General features: G+C 33.9%; 1 protein-coding gene across 1 annotated transcript in view; it reads left to right on the top strand.

Annotated features, from left to right (window-relative positions):
• LOC137653583 (calcium-activated chloride channel regulator 1-like) overlaps window positions 1–20,000 on the top strand; it is a 68,107-nt gene that overhangs the window by 6,405 nt on the left and 41,702 nt on the right. The window contains exon 2 of the mRNA XM_068387109.1: window positions 6,229–6,324. Coding sequence (XP_068243210.1) covers window positions 6,229–6,324 — 96 coding nt within the window. The remainder of the gene's footprint in view (window positions 1–6,228; window positions 6,325–20,000) is intronic.

Raw genomic sequence — 20,000 nt, 5'->3', positions numbered from 1 at the left:
AAAATTCAGAGAGTACAAAACAGAGCCGCCAGATTAATAAAAGGACTACACAATAGGGAAAGAATTACCCCTGCACTAATTAAGTTACACTGGCTACCGGTAAAAGCGAGAATTGAATACAAGCTACTCTTACTAACGTTTAAGATACTGAACCAAAATGAACCAAAATATCTAAAAGAATGCCTGAATAAACTAGAACTAGGAACAAATGTTAACACAAGACACATGAGTGACAAACATAGGCTATCTGAACCAAGAACAAATAGTAAATTTGGTGAAAGGGCTTTTAGCTACTGTGCGCCTAGACACTATAATAAACTGCCAACTAAAATGAAGGACCTAAAGGGAGCAATTGAATTTAAGAAGAAACTAAAGACATTACTTTTCACAAGATCACGTGCCAACAACAAGTGTTGGCTTTAATACCGCAAGAAGAAAGAAGAGAAGAACACTCCAAAATCAAATCACTGTTCTCTAGTCCTGGGTAGTGCTATAGCCTCTCTAAAATGGTCTTTCACTGTCTTGGTTTAGAGCTCTCTTGCTTGAGGATACACTCAGGCACACAATTTTATTCGTTTCTTATTTTCATAGTTTATATATGAAAGATCTATTTTAATGTTATTACTCTTCTTAAAATGTTTTATTTTAGTTCTTCATTACTTCTCCTGTAGTTTTTTTATTTCCTCTTTTCCTTTCCTCACTGGGCTACTTTTCCCTGTTGGAGCCATCGACCTTAAAATGTCATGCTTTTCCAACTAGGGTTGTAGATTAGCTAGCAATAATAAAAATAAATCTCTTATGATCGTCTCTGTAATAATCATTCTAAGATTAGAATAATTAGAACTTAACAGAGGGAGGGATTTGATAGTACTAATTATAGGTACTGACCTATAATCCTTACATGCATCAATTGACTGTTTTGGAACTATTTGGTTAGGCACGAAATCATCTGTATTAACATTAGTAAAAAACATTTAGGTTTCCAAACATATTGCGCCTTCTTCATTATTATGATGCATTTGACTCCTTTTATGACTTATTCTTATAGCACAAGGGGATGCAGATTTTGAATTGTGAACAGATTTAGAATAATCAGAGGTACACAATTCAGTCTATCAGCCAGTAGTCTGGTGCAAGAAGTGTCCTAGAAGAGCTGCTTACCATAGCTAAAGAGTCTCTTCTACCCTTACCACGAGGAAATTAACCACTTAATAATTACAATGCGAAAAAGAATTGTTTGGTAATCTCATTGTTGTCAGGTGATGAGGACATACGAGAATGTGGAAAGGACAGGCCAGACAATTCGGTGTATGTATAGGAAAAGGACAAGTAAGCAGTATCATACAGTATATTTCAAGACCACGTCTTTTAGAACTGAATGCTCTTCCTGAGAAAAAATTCACAGAGATTTCGTTTGAGCCCAAATTAAACAAAGGAATTATCACTGGTTTGATCGCTGTGCTAAATTACTTGGACACCCTGTCCTGTATATACAGTATATACTGTGTATATATATATATATATATATATATATATATATATATATATATATATATATATATATACATACTGTATATATGTGTGTAGATATATTGATATATATATATATATATATATATATATATATATATATATATATATATATATTACCAGAGGAGTCAAGCTGCATTGGTTTCGGTCGTTACTTTGACGTGTGCCAGAACAAGAATGCCAGACGTCGTTAGTAATTAACGACTTTGGCCAACGAGCAACTTCACTGTTCAAATAGTCGCTAATAACGAGAAACGTAACAACTTTTGGTGTCAGCTATAAATTATATATATATATATATATATATATATATATATATATATATATATATATATATATATATATACACACATATATATATATATCTATACAGAGAAAGAGAGAGAGATACATGGAGTACATATGTGTTTAAAATGTTTGCATATATATATATATATATATATATATATATATATATATATATATATGCATATATATATATATATATATATATATATATATATATATATATATATATATATATATATATATATATCATATATCATATATACATAAATACATATATATATATATATATATATATATATATATGCACATATATATATGTACATATATATATATATATATATATATATATATATATATATATATATATATACTGTACTATACATATATAAAATTTGTATTCTTGGCTCCCATATTCAGAATTCTCTAATGACCCTTTTTATCAAGTTAAGAATGTATGTGTTTTGGCGAGTGAATATGCAAACTAAAATACTGCTATTTTGAAACGGCATCGGTATGAATAAAAGAAGCAAAAGGCAGCAAAATGGAACCGGAATGCGAACAAGTAGACCAAAGAGAAAGCGCTACTTGTCCGTTCTGAAATCACAGACATCACTGCTAATGGAAATTGCTGCTTCGGGGCATACAAGACATACATGAGGAATTGATGAGAAAAAGGGAAGAGCCTTTAAATAGAAAGACCGATGAGATAACAAGGTATTAAGCATAGTCAGGCGATCGTTATGAAGAACATATGTTGAATTAGTGGCTGAGAGAATAACCAGATGGCCCAGACTGAGGTAATTATCGCTGGTCGGGTTAACAATGTAGATGAAATTACGGTCGTCGAAGGGTATTTTACCCAAGCCAAAGGAAGCATTTTAGTCTCCCTGTGCATAAACATTATGGTTTTAGCATGATTACAAGCATGCTATTAGGAATGGCACTAAAACTCATAGAATCATGGATGAAAGCCTGTCAAATTATGTAGAAGGCTCTAAAACTATTTGGAAATACAAATTAATAATTTTCCAATTAGTAATGCAAGTACACACACGCACATGCACACACACATATGTATATATATATATATATATATATATATATATATATATATATATATATACATAGTAGTGTTCGCGACCAGTAAGAAATTTCGTTTAAATATTCAGATAGATATGTACTTACGTGCACTCCCCATTCACCTGGATATGATTGTTCCTTCTCCCCCTACAAAAAGAGAATATATATATATATATATATATATATATATATATATATATATATATATATGTATGTATGTATATATATATGTAAATATATATATATATATATATATATATATATATATATATATACTGTATATATGCAAACGAGTAGATATGAATGCTCGCGGTGGATTTTATAAATACCCTCCACAACACTTCAAACTTTAAAAGGACCGCTTAACTACTAAGTAACATGAAAAGTATAAGTTGCGTCAGAACCTTTTTTTTTTTTTTTTCCTATTTATCTATGGTCGTTCACTGAAGTGTTTAATGTACAGTTTGTTATTGTTTACAAATGAAATTGTAATATAAGAAGGAAAACTTAATTGTTTTGTTGCTTCCTTTAGATTAAAAGGATTTCTTACTAAGCAATCATACGTTGTTGTTATTATCATTTTTATTATTATCATTATCATTGTTATTATCATTATTATTATTATTATTATTATTATTATTATTATTATTATTATCCTTATTATTATTATCATTATTATAAATATTATCTTTATTATTATCATTATTATTATTATTATTATTATCCTTATTATTATTATTATTATCCTTATTATTATTATTATTATTATTATTATTATTATTATTATTATTATTACCCTAGCTATAATCCATGTAAGAAAAGCAGAATGCTGCAAGCCCTAAGACTCCAATTGGGAGAGCAGCCCAGTGCGGAAAGGCAAAATAAATCATAAATGACAACTAATAAGAAAATACAAGATTTATTGAAAACCGTAGAACGTTAAATAAACAAGTCATATATAAAATAAAAACGAGAATTTTAATGCATTTATAATAAGATTGAACTTCTGAAGTTCAACTGATCACAGGTGAAATGAAACTTCTAGTATACTGTCCAGTATTGAACCTTGTGATGGAGAAATCTATAGCTTGAAAAGCTGATAAATTTACAATAATATTTATGATCATAAAATATTGAAACAAATTCAGTTTTGGTTCTTTGAATATAACAGATTTAGATATAATCAACGGTTAGGGTCCAGATATGATACACTAATATTGTAAAGTAATGGGAAGTTATCGTATACCGAAGTTATCTATTTCCAAATTACATAGTTTTAATAATAAAGAAATGGGAGATACTATGTTCAAGAGAACGTTATCTAATATGATATAAACAAGAATAAAACACGAAAATTTATTTTAGAATCCTTCAAAATAATTTTCTAAGAAATCAAACTGGCACAAAAGCAAAATAGTCTTCAAATATTTAAACGAAAAACAGATTCAGTATAAGAAAATAGAAAATGCACTCGAACAAATTGTGCCAAATGCATATCATGCTGTGTCACGTGATAACAATATAACAATGAATAGAGTTATTGTTCTTGTTAATGACAATTAAGTTGGCTTTGTACATGACCGGTCTCTTGTAAGTTTTAAAACCCCAGAAAGACAATAAATCGAGAGGGAAAGCGTGTCTGTGCCAAGGAAAATTTCAGACATGAGAATATCACAGTAATAAGTCGTTGCGTCCAAATAAAAAAAAAAAAAAGTTATGATGTTCATTATACAGTAATACCTCATGGTACTTTCAGAGCCCGAAGTAAATGACGCGAAGCGAATGACGAAACTATGGAACCAAATTGAATTAGTTTTAGGCCGATATGAAATATGTAAAGCATTAAGGAAAATATGAAAATAATACGAAATTTCCAACAAAAAAAAAAGAAAAAAAAGACGCATAGTCTCATGAGTGAATAACCTTCCAATGGCGACGAGAAGGAAATGGCCTCTTGCTTGTGTGCTGCTTGGCCTGAAGGCAGAAAGGAGATTGAGATAGAAATGAAATCAGAATGTAAGACAAGAGATTTATATCTGTATATGATGGAAAGACCGTAATTGCTTATAATATAGACGTCAGTTTAAAAAATGCATTTTTTCTCTGATGGTAGGCTACAATATATCTGGTCAGCGCATATATCCTACAACATGCCAAAAGAATAAACTAGAAAGTATGTAAAGATAATGTCACGAATTTTGAAAATCTATTCTTGAAAATGTTGGCGTCTAAGTCCTTTCAGCTGAAGCATAATCAGCAGGCTCATTTATCAACTTGATTTGACTGAATAGCGAGTGGTTGTATCCTTTGTCTACTTACATACCAGTGTGACAGCTTCTTTGTTTAGCTCCTTCATTGTGTGAACTGTCAATTTTGTTTATTACCAAATTAATTGACATGCTCCTTTTGAGGTTTCTTAACTCCATTGTCGTTGCATTGTTTTGTCTGCCTTGTCTTGAGATCTCTTGTTATTTTCGTGTTCTGTTATTGCTTTTTTTATTTCTTCCTGAATTTTTCACCTCGCAATCCACGCTATATAACATTACCGATTTACATAGATACTTACTGCTTTATAAACATTGTTCATTCCAGATAGTGCATTGAGTGCTTGTAATATGGATTTAGAGCATGCAAGGTCTGCCATGCAGAGTTGCCTTCATGTAGATTCTTTGCTGTATATTCATTATCCTTAATTTTCTAAGGTTTAAATTCCGTTTGTGTGACTTTGGTCTTGTAGATTGTATTAACTTGAACTTATTATTTCTTTTTGGACTCAAACTGCTTTTCAAATTCTTAAATAAATAGTTCCTACAAGTTACATTACATAAAGATAATCTCAGAAGACAAAGTTCGTTGGACGTACGCATATAATATGCTAAATTCTACTCATTAGTATTAACAGAACTCTGAAATAATTTTTATTTTGTTACATAAGGTTTCGAAGGTTACATACACACACTAACACACACACATATATTTATGAATATATATATATATATATATATATATATATATATATATATATATATATATATATATATATATATATATATATGTGTGTGTGTGTGTGTGTGTCAGTGACCATACATATACATATTTATATATATATATATATATATATATATATATATATATATATATATATATATATATGTGTGTGTGTGTGTGTGTGTGTGTATGTGTGTGTTTATGTGTGTATATACATATAAATACTAAGCTGCAATCCTTATTTCTTGCAATATCAACATGTATTTTTGAAATGCCCATGAAGTATCTCAATCTGAGCCTCCAAAATTCGTGCTGTTAATATGAAATTAATTTTACTCTCAGGTCGTCCTCCGGGACAATGGCTACGAAGGCGTTGTGGTCGCTCTCGACGATCAAATTCCATCCTCCATGTGCCAGGACGTTGTCCAAGGACTCGAGGTAAGTTGATCCTTCACTTACACTTTTCCAGCTTAGTCACTTAAGGCGAAGGAGACCGTCCTGTGGTGAGTGGACTGGGGAGTGCTCAAATCATAATGGGAGATTATTTACCTTTTCACTTATCTAGTTATCTATCTAGCTAATTTCATATTTCTCAAGGCATCCTCTGGGGTAAGGAAGCAATGCACTGATGGAAGCATGAAATAGAATTTTTTTTCCCATCTCTCTTGTGCTGTATTGAGTATGAACGTAGGCTAGCTATCGAGGAACTGACGGTCCACTCCTGACTGGGTGAAGAAAAGAATGGTCAGGGCAAATCTCCTCGAAATTACAATATTACTTCGTTGACCTTGCTATCAAATAACTGTTTTTGATTCTCAACTGAGGTGAAAAAGAGGAAATAAAAATCAGACAAAAATAATCAGTATTCCTCCGAAATAAATGCCATCTTATTTCAAATTAATACAAGAGTATCGACAAAATAATCATCATCCTACTGAAGTGAAACGTCAAGACCTCTCTCTCTCTCTCTCTCTCTCTCTCTCTCTCTCTCTCTCTCTCTCTCTCTCCTCTCTATCTTACACACACACTGATTACTTCGAGGCACTTGCTTGTCATTCCACGTCACTCCTCAAGGGAGACATTAGAATTTTCCATGTTTACGTCAGGAGTTACTAATTCCATGGACATGTCTTGTAGTCAGGAGAAACCGCCGTGTCTTTGACACTTATGATTTCCTTCTTTAAGGGCTTTATTTGAAGAAGGAACAGATAAGAAAAGTTCTTCTCATATTTCTAATAATTTACACAAACCAAGTCATATTTTTCATTTTCAACATAACTTTTTGTACTTCTAGAGTCTACCAATTTGTGGTTGACTTGTGTAGATTGAGGTGGAAAAAAACGTAACTGCTGTGGACCTATTGACTTTTACGAAACAAAAGAGACATCTGTTTATTTATCAACCATATCAGGAAATTATTGTTTTCTTAAAGGAGATAAGGGGTTCTAGAAAGAAAACCTCCTGGCAGTCGTTGCCTGTCCCTTAAATGGCGAGTCAAGGATGGATGCAGGGGGCTAAAAAATAAATCCAGAATTTGGATGGAAGTCAACTCATGAATATACGCCAACTCCTCAACGAGCAGAGATAAATAATCCTTGTTAGCAATACATTGGGCTGGAATTCGCTCTGACTAGGAAGATTGTTCCTGTCGTGAAAAGACGTAATTTTTCTTCTTTAAATAGGTGCTCATTAAGGTGTAGAGCTTCGGAAAACTTTACAGAACAAACAGAGAGAGAGAGAGAGAGAGAGAGAGAGAGAGAGAGAGAGAGAGAGAGAGAGGCTCTTTTTATTCAGCGAAGCAAGAATATACCATTTTCAATTGACAGTTGTAAGGTCTTTTGAGTAACTGACCAAACTAAATGCTTTCTTTCACACACCTGTTAACGAGTTTATTTGTTTCTTGGGAAATTCATTGTTCCCACTAAAGTATTTCTTTTCCGTCCACTTCCTTGAACGACGCTCTGAGAAAGCTCACTCCCTTTTCTTCAGAACCTAGAACTTTTACCTCTTTCAAGATGTGGTTTCTTTCACGGATTTTGAGGATTTCCTGTGGTCACCTTCGCGGAGGCTTTGAAATAACGGAGCTCCTCCTAATCACAGACACTTGGAATTTATCTTTTCTTGAGGAGGTTCTCGTTGTCTCTTTCACGTCGTTTCAAGACAATTTCAAAGTCGGTGACATTCTTCTCTCTCTCTCTCTCTCTCTCTCTCTCTCTCTCTCTCTCTCTCTCTCTCTCTCTCTCTCTCTCTCGTTAAAGGATTTGTTTTGGTCATTTATATCCTGTGAAAACGCACCGTCACTCGCTGTTTTTTCTGTTATTTTTTCTCCGATCTTTAAGTTAACAATGGATAGTTCTTTAACCGAACTGTGGTCCGTCATGATTGCTAGATGATTTGCATATTCTTTGATTTGTATTACAGTCCGTGTATCGAGGGTATGAGAGGCTCCCTCGAATGGTAAGATTGACACCTAGATATAAGATGGTATGATTAAATACGCACGGTTCTAAAGCGGGACAAATGGTGGGTGCTGATGCTAAACTTCGCTGTGAATGAGCCGGTTCAACCTGGGATGAAAAAGAAACAGTTACTTCGTAGATTAAATGAATAAAAAATCTCCATTTCATTGAACTCAAGGGGGTTTAGAAATACTTATAACTATCAAGTAAAACGAAAGAAAGTTACTTTTGTTTCAATAAAAAGAGAAAATTATGGGAGGTAAAGTTAATTCATTCTTTCCGCAAACTTAAGAACAACGTTTTCTTATCATTCAATTTCTTCTTTGGGCGTTAGTTTAACATGAACCTTTTTCGTGTGCCCAAAATAAGATTTCTGAAACCTAGTTTTCGGGGTCACAAATTACAGTTATCAATTCGGTTGATAAACCTGTATTTTGAGGTTTGCAATTAATGTCAAACGAAATAACCTCTCTGGCAACACTTCCTCTTTGTGGTTTCATCTCTCTCTCTCTCTCTCTCTCTCTCTCTCTCTCTCTCTCTCTCTCTCTCTCTCTCTCTCCGTTAAAAGGTTATTTAGTTTTATAGGTATCATCAGTGAAGATATGAACTCATCTAGAATTTCATTTATCTCTGACTGTACACAGGCGTTGTAATAATTAGGTTTTGATGCTGCTAAAGGGTGTTATTAAAACAAAGACTATTAAAAGAAGCCCTAAAAGGTCTTCAATCAATGTTCTGCCAAGGTTGTTACGAGAAACAAATTCAGTCAACTGAACGTAAGATTGATGGATCTCTACAAACCGGCATATCAATAACTATAACCATCGATATACGTCTGCAGATAGAATCAAGTTTTAGCGAAAAACAGCGAATGCAAATGTTGAAGAAGTACGAAGTGTAGAATTAGCTTTTTTGCAGGGCGCAAAATACAAGGAACCTTCTCTCAAAATAGGAGGAATTGGAAAATTCTCTTCCCTATGGCAAAAAGACTCCCATCCCAAGCCATCATTTTTGCATAAGCTTGCTTGATTGGTTGATTTTGAGTTTTCTAGCATCCTGATATCAAAGGTCATTAACGCCGATATAATTTGTTATAGATAAGAATAAAAGGAAATTCAGTTAAAAGTCATATAAGCGAAGATGTCCTTTGGCAGAAGGATCGCACTAAACCTCTTCCATTGTGATCCTAAAACTCTTTACAGTAGAATATATCCACAAAATTTTAAGTAAACTAATAGATTGAAAGGAGCGAGGTCTATAGAATACTACAGACCATGGAAAGAGCATGGAATGTGAAAGATTAGATAATAGCCATTGAATAATTAAATAATCAGCAAGAGAGGGACGAAAAGAAGACGTACTTTAAGTTCTTTTTCCTCATTATAATAGGGAAGAATCGTTTAATACAATTAGCGGTAATTATACGGTAAGTTTAGTATACTGTACATACGACTTTGGAGAGAGAGAGAGAGAGAGAGAGAGAGAGAGAGAGTTGAACAGTTAGGATGTCGAGTAAACAACTGACACCGACATGGAAATCAGCTTAAATTCAAAAACAATTTTATTGGGAACTAATTTCAAATTATTCAAATAGAGTCTCTCTATTACCAGTGAGAAATTTCATGATAAACATGATTGGTATGGTCATGCTAATGATAGAAAATAATACATGTGAAGGGGAAACCAGGCCGACCTTTTTTTTTTTTTTTTCATTGCAAGGATTTTACAATTCTCTCTCTCTCTCTCTCTCTCTCTCTCTCTCTCTCTCTCTCTCTCTCTCTCTCTCTCTCGTTTCTTTTTCTTTATAGGCATCCTCATTGGCATTATAAGTGTCGCGTTATGCATCATGTATCACTTGTTCTCCTTTGGAATGACTGTAATCGCTAATGCTATAGAGGCCAACGAATAGATTTGGGATGCGAAATGAAAAAAAGTCGCCTGCGGTCGCCACTTGCCAAGGGTCAGAACACAGCAATTACGGACTGAATTCAGTTAGAGAGAGAGAGAGAGAGAGAGAGAGAGAGAGAGAGAGAGAGAGAGACAGGCTCAGGTATAATATCCTTAGGCTAACCTCGGTCCAGAGTTAGTTTTTTTCTCATTTTTTTATACTTTATGTGACAGCCACAGACCTGATAGGACTACAGGTAGTTAAGGGAGGCATTAAATTACAAAGATTATGAAAGTGAGTTAAAGTTTCCCCTAGTTTCTGTAGCATTTCCAGTTCCCTTCTCTTTCTCTCGTCCATATTATTTGCGTCGATTTTACGCACACGCTAATCAGGAATCGATTTGTTTGGAAATTACAGACGTCGATGGAGAAACTTTTTTTAACTCTTCCTCGACCTTTAGCACTGGGGGGGATAACAGAAGTCTCTCTCTCTCTCTCTCTCTCTCTCTCTCTCTCTCTCTCTCTCTCTCTCTCTGTGTGTGTGTGTGTGTGTGTGCGCGTGTGTGTGTGTGTGTGAATTAGGTGATATTTACTTTCTGCGTCTCTTAGCTTCGTGTTGTGCATCAATCTCCACCTATAAGGTGGTCTGGGAGCTGTGACCATAGCAATTGTGAAGAGTTTATGGCAATCTTATTAATATTTTAGTAGATACTCCTCTCTCTCTCTCTCTCTCTCTCTCTCTCTCTCTCTCTCTCTCTCTCTCTCTCTCTCTCACACAGTCTGATTCTAAGCATTAACAAACTCCCCTCACAATTTCGGATTCAGACATTAACGAAACCGGAGCGATCTAGGCAGGTCTCCTTAAGGAAATTGTGGCCTCAGTAATGAATTACATATTTGGTGATCACTCAACTGTAATGGTCGCAATATCTTTTCATCCAGAGTTGAAGGGATAGAGAAAAGCTACGATTCATCGTAGATCAGTGTTCAGTTGATGTGGGCACCACAACATATGGAAGCTGGTAAATTTATCAGTTTTGTCATTGAATCTTTAACTACAGTAAAAGATGGCAAAGAATAGTAGCTGAGGAACACCACAGTGGCTATGAGAATATCATCTTTAGGTGTATTAGATTTTATTTTCTTGATACATTTTGAGATTTTATATGCCTGATATGGGGATTGGCTTTAGAAGTATGCTGGTTTTTGCAGATATTACTCTGCATCGATCTCATTTCCTGAGTGTAGACCTATGATTTCTGAATCTCTTGAAAAGGATCTAGCTGAAATTTAGAGCAATGTGTACCTTTGAAGGTTTGATAAAAATTCAAACTGTGATTGTTAGTATGTTTACTGTATCAGATTCTCCACACCCACATCTCAGAATTGATAACGTTTTTTTCTACTAGATAGTGATTTACAAATGTGTCATTTATTATTGCAGATATACATTTGAGAAACATGCCAGGTCTGTTTCTTCTTCCTTGCACAAAATAAAACTAACTCAAGATTGTGGAAATCTTCAAGGTTTTTGGAGAAATGTCGTTCCTGGAGAAATAATTTTGTTCTTCTATTCTCCTGTTAGGTCCATGATAGCTGACTCTCATCTCCCTTTTCTATAAAAAGAAAAAAAAAACTCAAGGTCCAGATTTAGTCTAGATTTCAATTTCTTGCATCTTCGCTCAATGAACTCACAGTGCATACAGCATTTTCCATAATTCTGACCATCCTCTGCGTTCAGATTTTCCCAAACTTCACCATACAGTGACTACATAATACAAGGTATGCAATTATTTTATTGAGTCTGGCCTTTTATTCCATAAGGCTCAATACTATACGGTATTCTAGAAGTTTTCTTCCAGCTGTGACCAAATTCTGAAATTATCTTCGCAATCAGTTAACTGAATCGGTAGAACTTGAAATCTTCAACCTTGCCGAAAATGCTTTTTTTGTCGAGCATTTTAATGTAAGACTCGATACATAGTTGATCTATTACCCACCTATGTATGTGTTATTTGTATCATTTCGCTTTATTTTTTATTCCCTAATTAGTTTCACTTTTTTTATTTACCTCAAGTTGTTTTATTTTTTTTCTCTCTCTCTCTCTTTTATCATTCCGTTTCTTTTCCGCACTGGGATGTTTTCCTTAATGGTGCTCTTGGTCTTGTGGCGTTCTTCTTTTCACACTAGAGTTGCGGCTTAACTAATAATAATAACTTATCATTATTACTATTATTATTATTATTATTATCATTATTATTATTGCATAGCTGTAGATGGAGGTATTCAACGAAAATCTTTCAACCTCACTCCAGGGTTGGAACCATTTACCTAATGGTCTCTCTCTCTCTCTCTCTCTCTCTCTCTCTCTCTCTCTCTCTCTTTCTCTCTCTCTCTGGTACCAAGTGATGAATTAAGCACCTGTTCATTGGTTGATAACTGCTGGATGTAATTGATAATAGAGAAGGGAAAGAAAAATATAGGAAACGTAAGTAATCTGAAATGTATACCATTATATGTCATAATTCAGAAATGATACGAGGTAACTCTCAATTCCATCGGGGAGAAACCATTTATCCAATATTTCTCTCTCTCTCTCTCTCTCTCTCTCTCTCTCTCTCTCTCTCTCTCTCTCTCTCTCTCTCTCTCTCTCTCTCTCCTGGCGGATAGAAACATTCCGACCTTTAATGTAAACTGCAGTGAAATTCGCAAAAAAGCAGCTTATGTTTAGCTCAATCTTTTTATGAATTATCCTCTTAAGGAGAGAAACTGTCAATCTATCAATCACTATATGGCTTTGCTATGCATGGAAGTATTTTAGGTCACTAACCCGGATAATGCAGTAGGGTTACGAGTGCTTGGCAGCATAATACAGACGATAATTAAGATGTATTCACCGGAAATCGAACAGGTTTGAAATTGCACATTAAGACTGATTAATGACATGGAAATCCAGCATTCCAGGAAGAAATCAGACACGTTTTACTGTAGATTGATCTCAGTATGAAAATTGGTCTACTAGTGAGACTGAGGATGCAAGAAGAGAGAAGACTAAAAGAGAATTAATAATTGCCTTACATGAGGGCAATGGAGGTCATGTAATACCTTCTCTCAAGCGGAAGTTCAGTCAACAGAGTTGACTGCAAAACTAAATATTTATTCATGAAATTAAATAAGTGTAATCGGCGAAGCTCGAACAAAAGAGCGATTAAGGAGTAATCAAAATAAATGAAATATTTTTATACATTGTGCTTTATTGAGTGGTTCGTTTACGAGTTTATTTAGCCGTTTGAAATAGCAGCATATCTTCTAGTTGAAATCTGTAATTTCAATTTACCAAATTTCCATATTCTTTCCATTTGTAACCTCTCCTACAAATTTTGATTTCATATAACCATAATGATTCGGCCAGTTTTTTATTCCACACATAGTAAAGTTCGATAAAACAAGATTGAGTTTTTAAATTTGTTTCGCCTATTGATCCGTTATAATACTGATATCTGAAAACGTTAATAAAACGAGAAGTATTGTGCCCCTCTTCTGCCTTCTGTCCTCTTCTTGTGATAAATGATGACGAGACTTTTCGACAAAATTATTCGTCTCTTGTTATCTTTTGTATTTCGTTAGAATAACGGTTAAACCCAACGTTTCCTCTTTATTGAATATTTTCGGAAACGGCGGACTAATGATGCTTTGATTATCTTGTGAGAAACTGATTTCTTTTTCATTGAGGAAAACATTTAACATCTTGAAAGACCGGTGCCTGAGCAGAGTAATTATTTTGTCTGGTAATTTTGACTTAAGCAGAAATTTACTTATAACAAATATAACCGTTAATTAAGCTTGATGAATGGCTATTTTTTCATTTGAATTCCATGAGACTTTGAATAAAGGTGACTTTTTAAAAGATGTATATGATTACATCTAGTTTTATAAATAAAAAGCTGCATATTCAGTACCAAAATCTTCTACCAAAAAAGTAATGATTTATGTCTATACAAAAAATTTGGATATCGTTTGCCCTTCCATATCTCATTCCAGAAATCTATGGTTTTGAAAATCCTCGGGAGAGGTCTTTTTGGGTGACATAATACCTTTGTAGGGAATGAGGCGATCCCGAAGGGCGCCCTGTGCCATGACCCCGTCGTCATCCATCTTCAGCCAGTGTCAAAAGCATGAATGGCGGGACTGTGTCTCAAAGGACACACTAGGCTTCACTTCACAGCCTCGATAGCCTTTTGAATCTTAAGTGAATTATTGAGTGGGATTCTGGGTGAATGAGTCCTTCCCTCTCATGACCTCAATAACCTTTCGAATTACATCTGGGATGAGTTTCAGCAGACTAACTACATTGCAGTTTGGCCTGGTATACACGATGTCCAGGAAAGTCATTTTCATCTGGAAAGAAGCAAAGATATGTAAAGTTTCATTGCTATTTTCTTTTTCTTTTTCTTATTACCAATACTTGATATTTAGCTTTAGGTATCCAATCTCAACCCACAAATCAATACTAAAATGCTACAACTAACCTTACGATTCCTGTGTAAGCGGCAATGGATGACAGAAATCCCGATGGGTCAACATAGTGAGTTCATCGAACTTAATCTATGGAACAAATATTTGAAATTTTCAATTAAACAGATATGCGTCTGTGACATAAAACATGTGAGAATACAATGATAGCTAATTAATGTTCAACTTTATGATGTGTGAGCCTACTATGATATGATACTGCCTGATTATTACAATTCAATTAAGGAAATCGCTTAAATATTTTATATTTTATAGGTAAATTAATAAGTATGATGAGATTTAAGCCTTCAAATAGGAATAGTATAATGCATTCTATATATGAACAGACTAAGGCATTGTCTAGCCTAGATACGGAAAAAAAATCGAAAATGATCAAGACAATGTCACTCGACAGTGAGAATTATCATGGGAGGATTCTAGCAATTGAAAATTGTATTTTTCTAGGGTGTAGATTCAACTTATGGCTAGAAGGAACGAGGGGCCTTTGAAAAGTATTCATAGGAATAGCAGAAGAAATGAGAACACTTTATCTTCTATAGGGACACCAGGTAAAGGAGACGGAGGCTTCAGAAAAAAAAAAAGAATTAAGCAGCAAGCTGTATAGAGGAGTCAGATTACATAAATGAAATCCAACCTTTTCTCAGGACAGTTTTAAGAGGGCCTCTAATCTTTATGCGATGACAAGAGCAATATTAAATTCTTTAAAATTCCCGGAGAAGCAAAACTACCGATAGCAACATTAGTAGTAGTTACAAACTTTAAAGCAATACTCTACGAAGATATTATAATACAAGTTAATAAGATATGTTGACAGAGAGAGAAGAGAGAGAGAGAGAGAGAGAGAGAGAGAGAGAGAGAGAGAGAGAGAGAGAGAGAGAGAGAGAGAGAGAGAGGGTGGACCCAGACATGTCACAGATGTCAGCCATTGATACCAACTGTAATTGATTAAGCCAAGGACTGGTGGGAACTGCTGCTGTTACTGTGAACGAATATATTAACCTGTACTTGAAAGGTTCAGATTCTGTTTGCACATATCGAAAATGTTATTTTCTATTTCTTAATAATAATAATAATAATAGGGAGGATACTATTAATAATATTGATAATAGTTACAGTACTATTATTGATAATAGTAATAATAATAATAATAATAATAATAATAATAATAATGATAGGGAGGATACTAATAATAATATTGATAATAATTACGGTAATAATAATAATAATAATAATAATAATAATAATAATAATAATAATAATAATGTTGAAGACGATAAGAAGAAGAAAGCTTCATTATAGTAATGATAGGTCTGAAGAAGATAATGGTGTTGCTGCTAAGGTATAATTAATATGGTACTACAGAAACATTTGCTGCTGTGACAGACATGCAAACTATGGAAATGAATTCTAAGAAACCTCAAAAACGTTATATCGATACCAAAATAGCACTTGGCAAGTAGCTCTATCATGCTTTTTTTTTTAATTATTGTTTTGGGTATTTCAATCAGCTTCTCATAAGCAGTACATGATCGTTTTCTTTTACACCAATGCAAACATACAGTACATACTGTATATTGCATTATCAGCCTACCGGTGTTATGTAACGTAGTGCATAGTTTTAGCAGTCGCGGTTTCACATTCTTTTAATCATGGCTAATTTTGTATTCCAACCAATAGCGATAGTGAAGTCATTTTCATATTCGTTTTATATCGTACACGAAATATTGAACGATTGATTCGTTTTATAAACAATATTAACTGCTGTTAATAAACATGGAACATAATCATCCTTTCAGTACCTAGTGATAATTTTACTTTTTACTTTCACTGTTGGCTCAAGTGTCAATATATATATATATATATATATATATATTTTTTTTTTAAGTTAAAAGTTTCCAATCACTGATGGTGTTATAGGAAGTAATCAGTCAATATACTGTTTGACTATCTAAAGTGTCTCAGTGGACATTTAAATTACCTGTGCAAGTCTTGCATGCCGTCATGAGCAAGGTCCTCACTATATTTAAAGGTCCTTGGTCATGAGAAAGGAATCCAATTCTCTTCCAGAATTTTGACTTAGCTCGATATATACGATTGGTATAAAACTAAGCATTATGGAATTAAGAATGGAATAGAAAACATTGTTCAAGATAAAGTATAACGCCGTCCGCGACAAAGGCCTTATATTCCCGTTCGGGTCGAAAAGGTTGTTTTCAAGACTTTCATATAGTTAGACAAAAAATAATGATAATCCCGGATCCAGATCTACCTGAAATTATAGCCGACCGTTAAAAAGGCCACAAATAAATAGCAATAGAAATCCTGTATCCGCATTAATCTTGAATTTGAATCAACTTTTTCTAGACTCCTTGCCCACATTCCATTGTGATCTACAGCTAACTTTTTGATATATTTTGTGGTTGTACAAACAAAGAGACTCGGCCGAATACCGGACTCCTTTCCAATTTCGAGTGTAGAAACCCTATGAAAAGTTTTATAGCGTAACTAACCACACAACCTAGCTCATTAGTGGAAAAAAAATATCTGTAGAATACTGTTATGAACGGTACCCGGCGTCCATACTATGTTAAAAGGCTATAAAGCAAATGACAGCCGCTTCACAAAGGTTTCCCGTGTTTCTAGTTATCTAGAACTATGCTGAGAATGAAAGTTAAATATCTAGATAGCATTCGTCCTTGTAAAAGAAACGTCACAGACGGGCATAAAATAGTTTGTCTTATCTGAGAGTGAGGTTATTTGTTATGGATTAAGTTCCTCCCCAAAAAAAAGGAAGGAAGAGGGAGTGTGCAAAAGCGAAACTTTTTATTGTCCTTTGCCGTCAAAAGAGGCTGTGCGAGAAATAGAATTGAAATGCCAAAATATAAAACTTAAAGAATAAGGCGAAAACACTTGCTCCTTTTATTACCATCTAAATCTGAGGCTTCCTTCACTAGCTAGGAACTACCGTAGAGAACCGGTTGCCCTATTAATAACCATTCTCTTTCCTTTTTTTCTATTTGTATGAAAGTACAAGCCACAAGCTAATTTTTTTGAGTGTATGGAATAAGTGATTCTAGCTGGTGAAATAAATGTAAATGTAATACGGCTTTCTTAATTATCAAAACAATCGTTATACTTTATTATACTAAAGAACAAAGTCTTAAGTCAGCCAACGGCAGTTCATCGTGGAAAGGTATATTTACAGCTGTTGGGCTGACCTTTGCGATGTCTTTTGAACTGAAATTACACAATAATTCAATGTAATTTCAAAGAGATGGTAGTAATTACATTGGATTTTTTTGAAAGCTGTTGACAAGATTTCCCCCTTGATCGTTCTTTGCGAGGGGCACGAGATGAAACACTGTTATAGTGAAGCGTCACTCCCTGATTAGCTTGATATTCCCAAGCGGGCAAGTTGTCTTTACCAGGTACCAACACTGTGTCCTCATTCAGATCACATTACAAGAATAAATATGGAGTTAATCACTTGCATTAAAATTCCCAATGTGTTTTTACTGAGGCAAATATGTGATAATGAATTTCGACACGCATTCTTATGCTTACTACAAACACAACATTTCCTATGATTAGTTGTAGTATAAATGAACTAATACTATTGTAAATTAGAGTTTTTAAACTTGAAAAATAAATAGAAACTAAATTAATTTAATAGCATCTCTGGAGGATGACAGTCCCAGTTTTAGTTGCTGCAGGCAAACAGGGGCTGTGCAATGACCAGGGTTGATGATGTTATTGCTATTTGCAGGGGAAAGCGGTGCAATGCCTCGGGTAAAACAGAGAGTATTTATTTCATGTCAAGTGACGTCATCCTTGGAAAGGGGTGGAGAAATCTTAATCACCCCCCCCCCCCTCTCTCTCTCTCTCTCTCTCTCTCTCTCTCTCTCTCTCTCTCTCTCTCTCTCTCTCTCTCTCTCATATCTGTAAATGATAGGGATGTATAATTTGAAGCGACAGACGGGAGACGTCTCCAACCTGGGCCAATTCCTTTTGATGTCTCTTCGCTATCTATTTCATAGGAGCACAACTTTAGACATTTCTGGTAACTGACATCCTGAATAAGGACTTTTCTAACTGATTGATACCCAGACGAAGATAACCAACGCATTAATAATTGAATTTCTTTTGTTTACCCCTATTGTTAATTTCTTATTCTTGCGTATAACAAAAGAAAATAAGCAGAATATATATCATTCCAATGGTTAACACAAATAAATGTTGAATGTTACACAGTATTTTTCATACAGGTCCAAATAGTTGATTGATCAAAAGCGTAGTTCTAAAATAGGCGATTTCTCTTTTAAATTGACCAATTCCACAAAATAAGGAAAACAATTCAATAGGATTCTGTCCCATGAAAGTATTTCACAAATATTCCTACAAAACATATCCTAGTCCAACATCACGATTAAGAAAGGATTTCAGACTGTCAAGTGAGATTCTTGAAGGGGAACTGTAGAACATAAGGAAACTTTCAAATTAGGACTTGAGATGAACCCTACAAACACTGGATATGTGCATCCATCTTGTATATTTCCAGATATGAATATTAAGAAGCTTCAAATTCTCTGGCTCGAATACTGAAAAAAATAAAATCTTATAACTTCTCTTTTACCTTTCTTATAGCTTACTATAGCTTATTTGATAATCATTTATGGTTGCTCAGAAAATGTGGTAAACTTGGGAATTAATTAATGTTCATCAGCATATATATGATTTTCAAATCTTCGAGACAGACAGACTGACAGACAGACTTGCTGTATGACGTCTTTCATCCGAGGATGGGGAATTTCCGAAATAACATCGACGATTCTCTTCAAAGAATATAGAAGTGTAAAACGTGGTGTTGGGCTAAATGTTTTAGCATGCTTCTATCTATAAACGTATTCCACATACACATACACACACACACACACACACACACACATATATATATATATATATATATATATATATATATATATATATATATATATATATATATATATACAGTACATATATATATATATATATATATATGTATATGTATATATACATACATATATGTGTATGTATGTATATATATTCTTATTATGAATTATCAAAATGTACCTAAAAGGGTGTCATTTACCTTCTCTCTCTCTCTCTCTCTCTCTCTCTCTCTCTCTCTCTCTCTCTCTCTCTCTCTCTCTCTCTCTCTCATATATATATATAAGTATATATATATATATATATATA

This window comes from Palaemon carinicauda, chromosome 14, assembly GCF_036898095.1.
Source record: "Palaemon carinicauda isolate YSFRI2023 chromosome 14, ASM3689809v2, whole genome shotgun sequence".
Lineage (NCBI taxonomy): Eukaryota > Metazoa > Arthropoda > Malacostraca > Decapoda > Palaemonidae > Palaemon > Palaemon carinicauda.
This window is presented reverse-complemented; position numbering and strand designations above follow the sequence as displayed.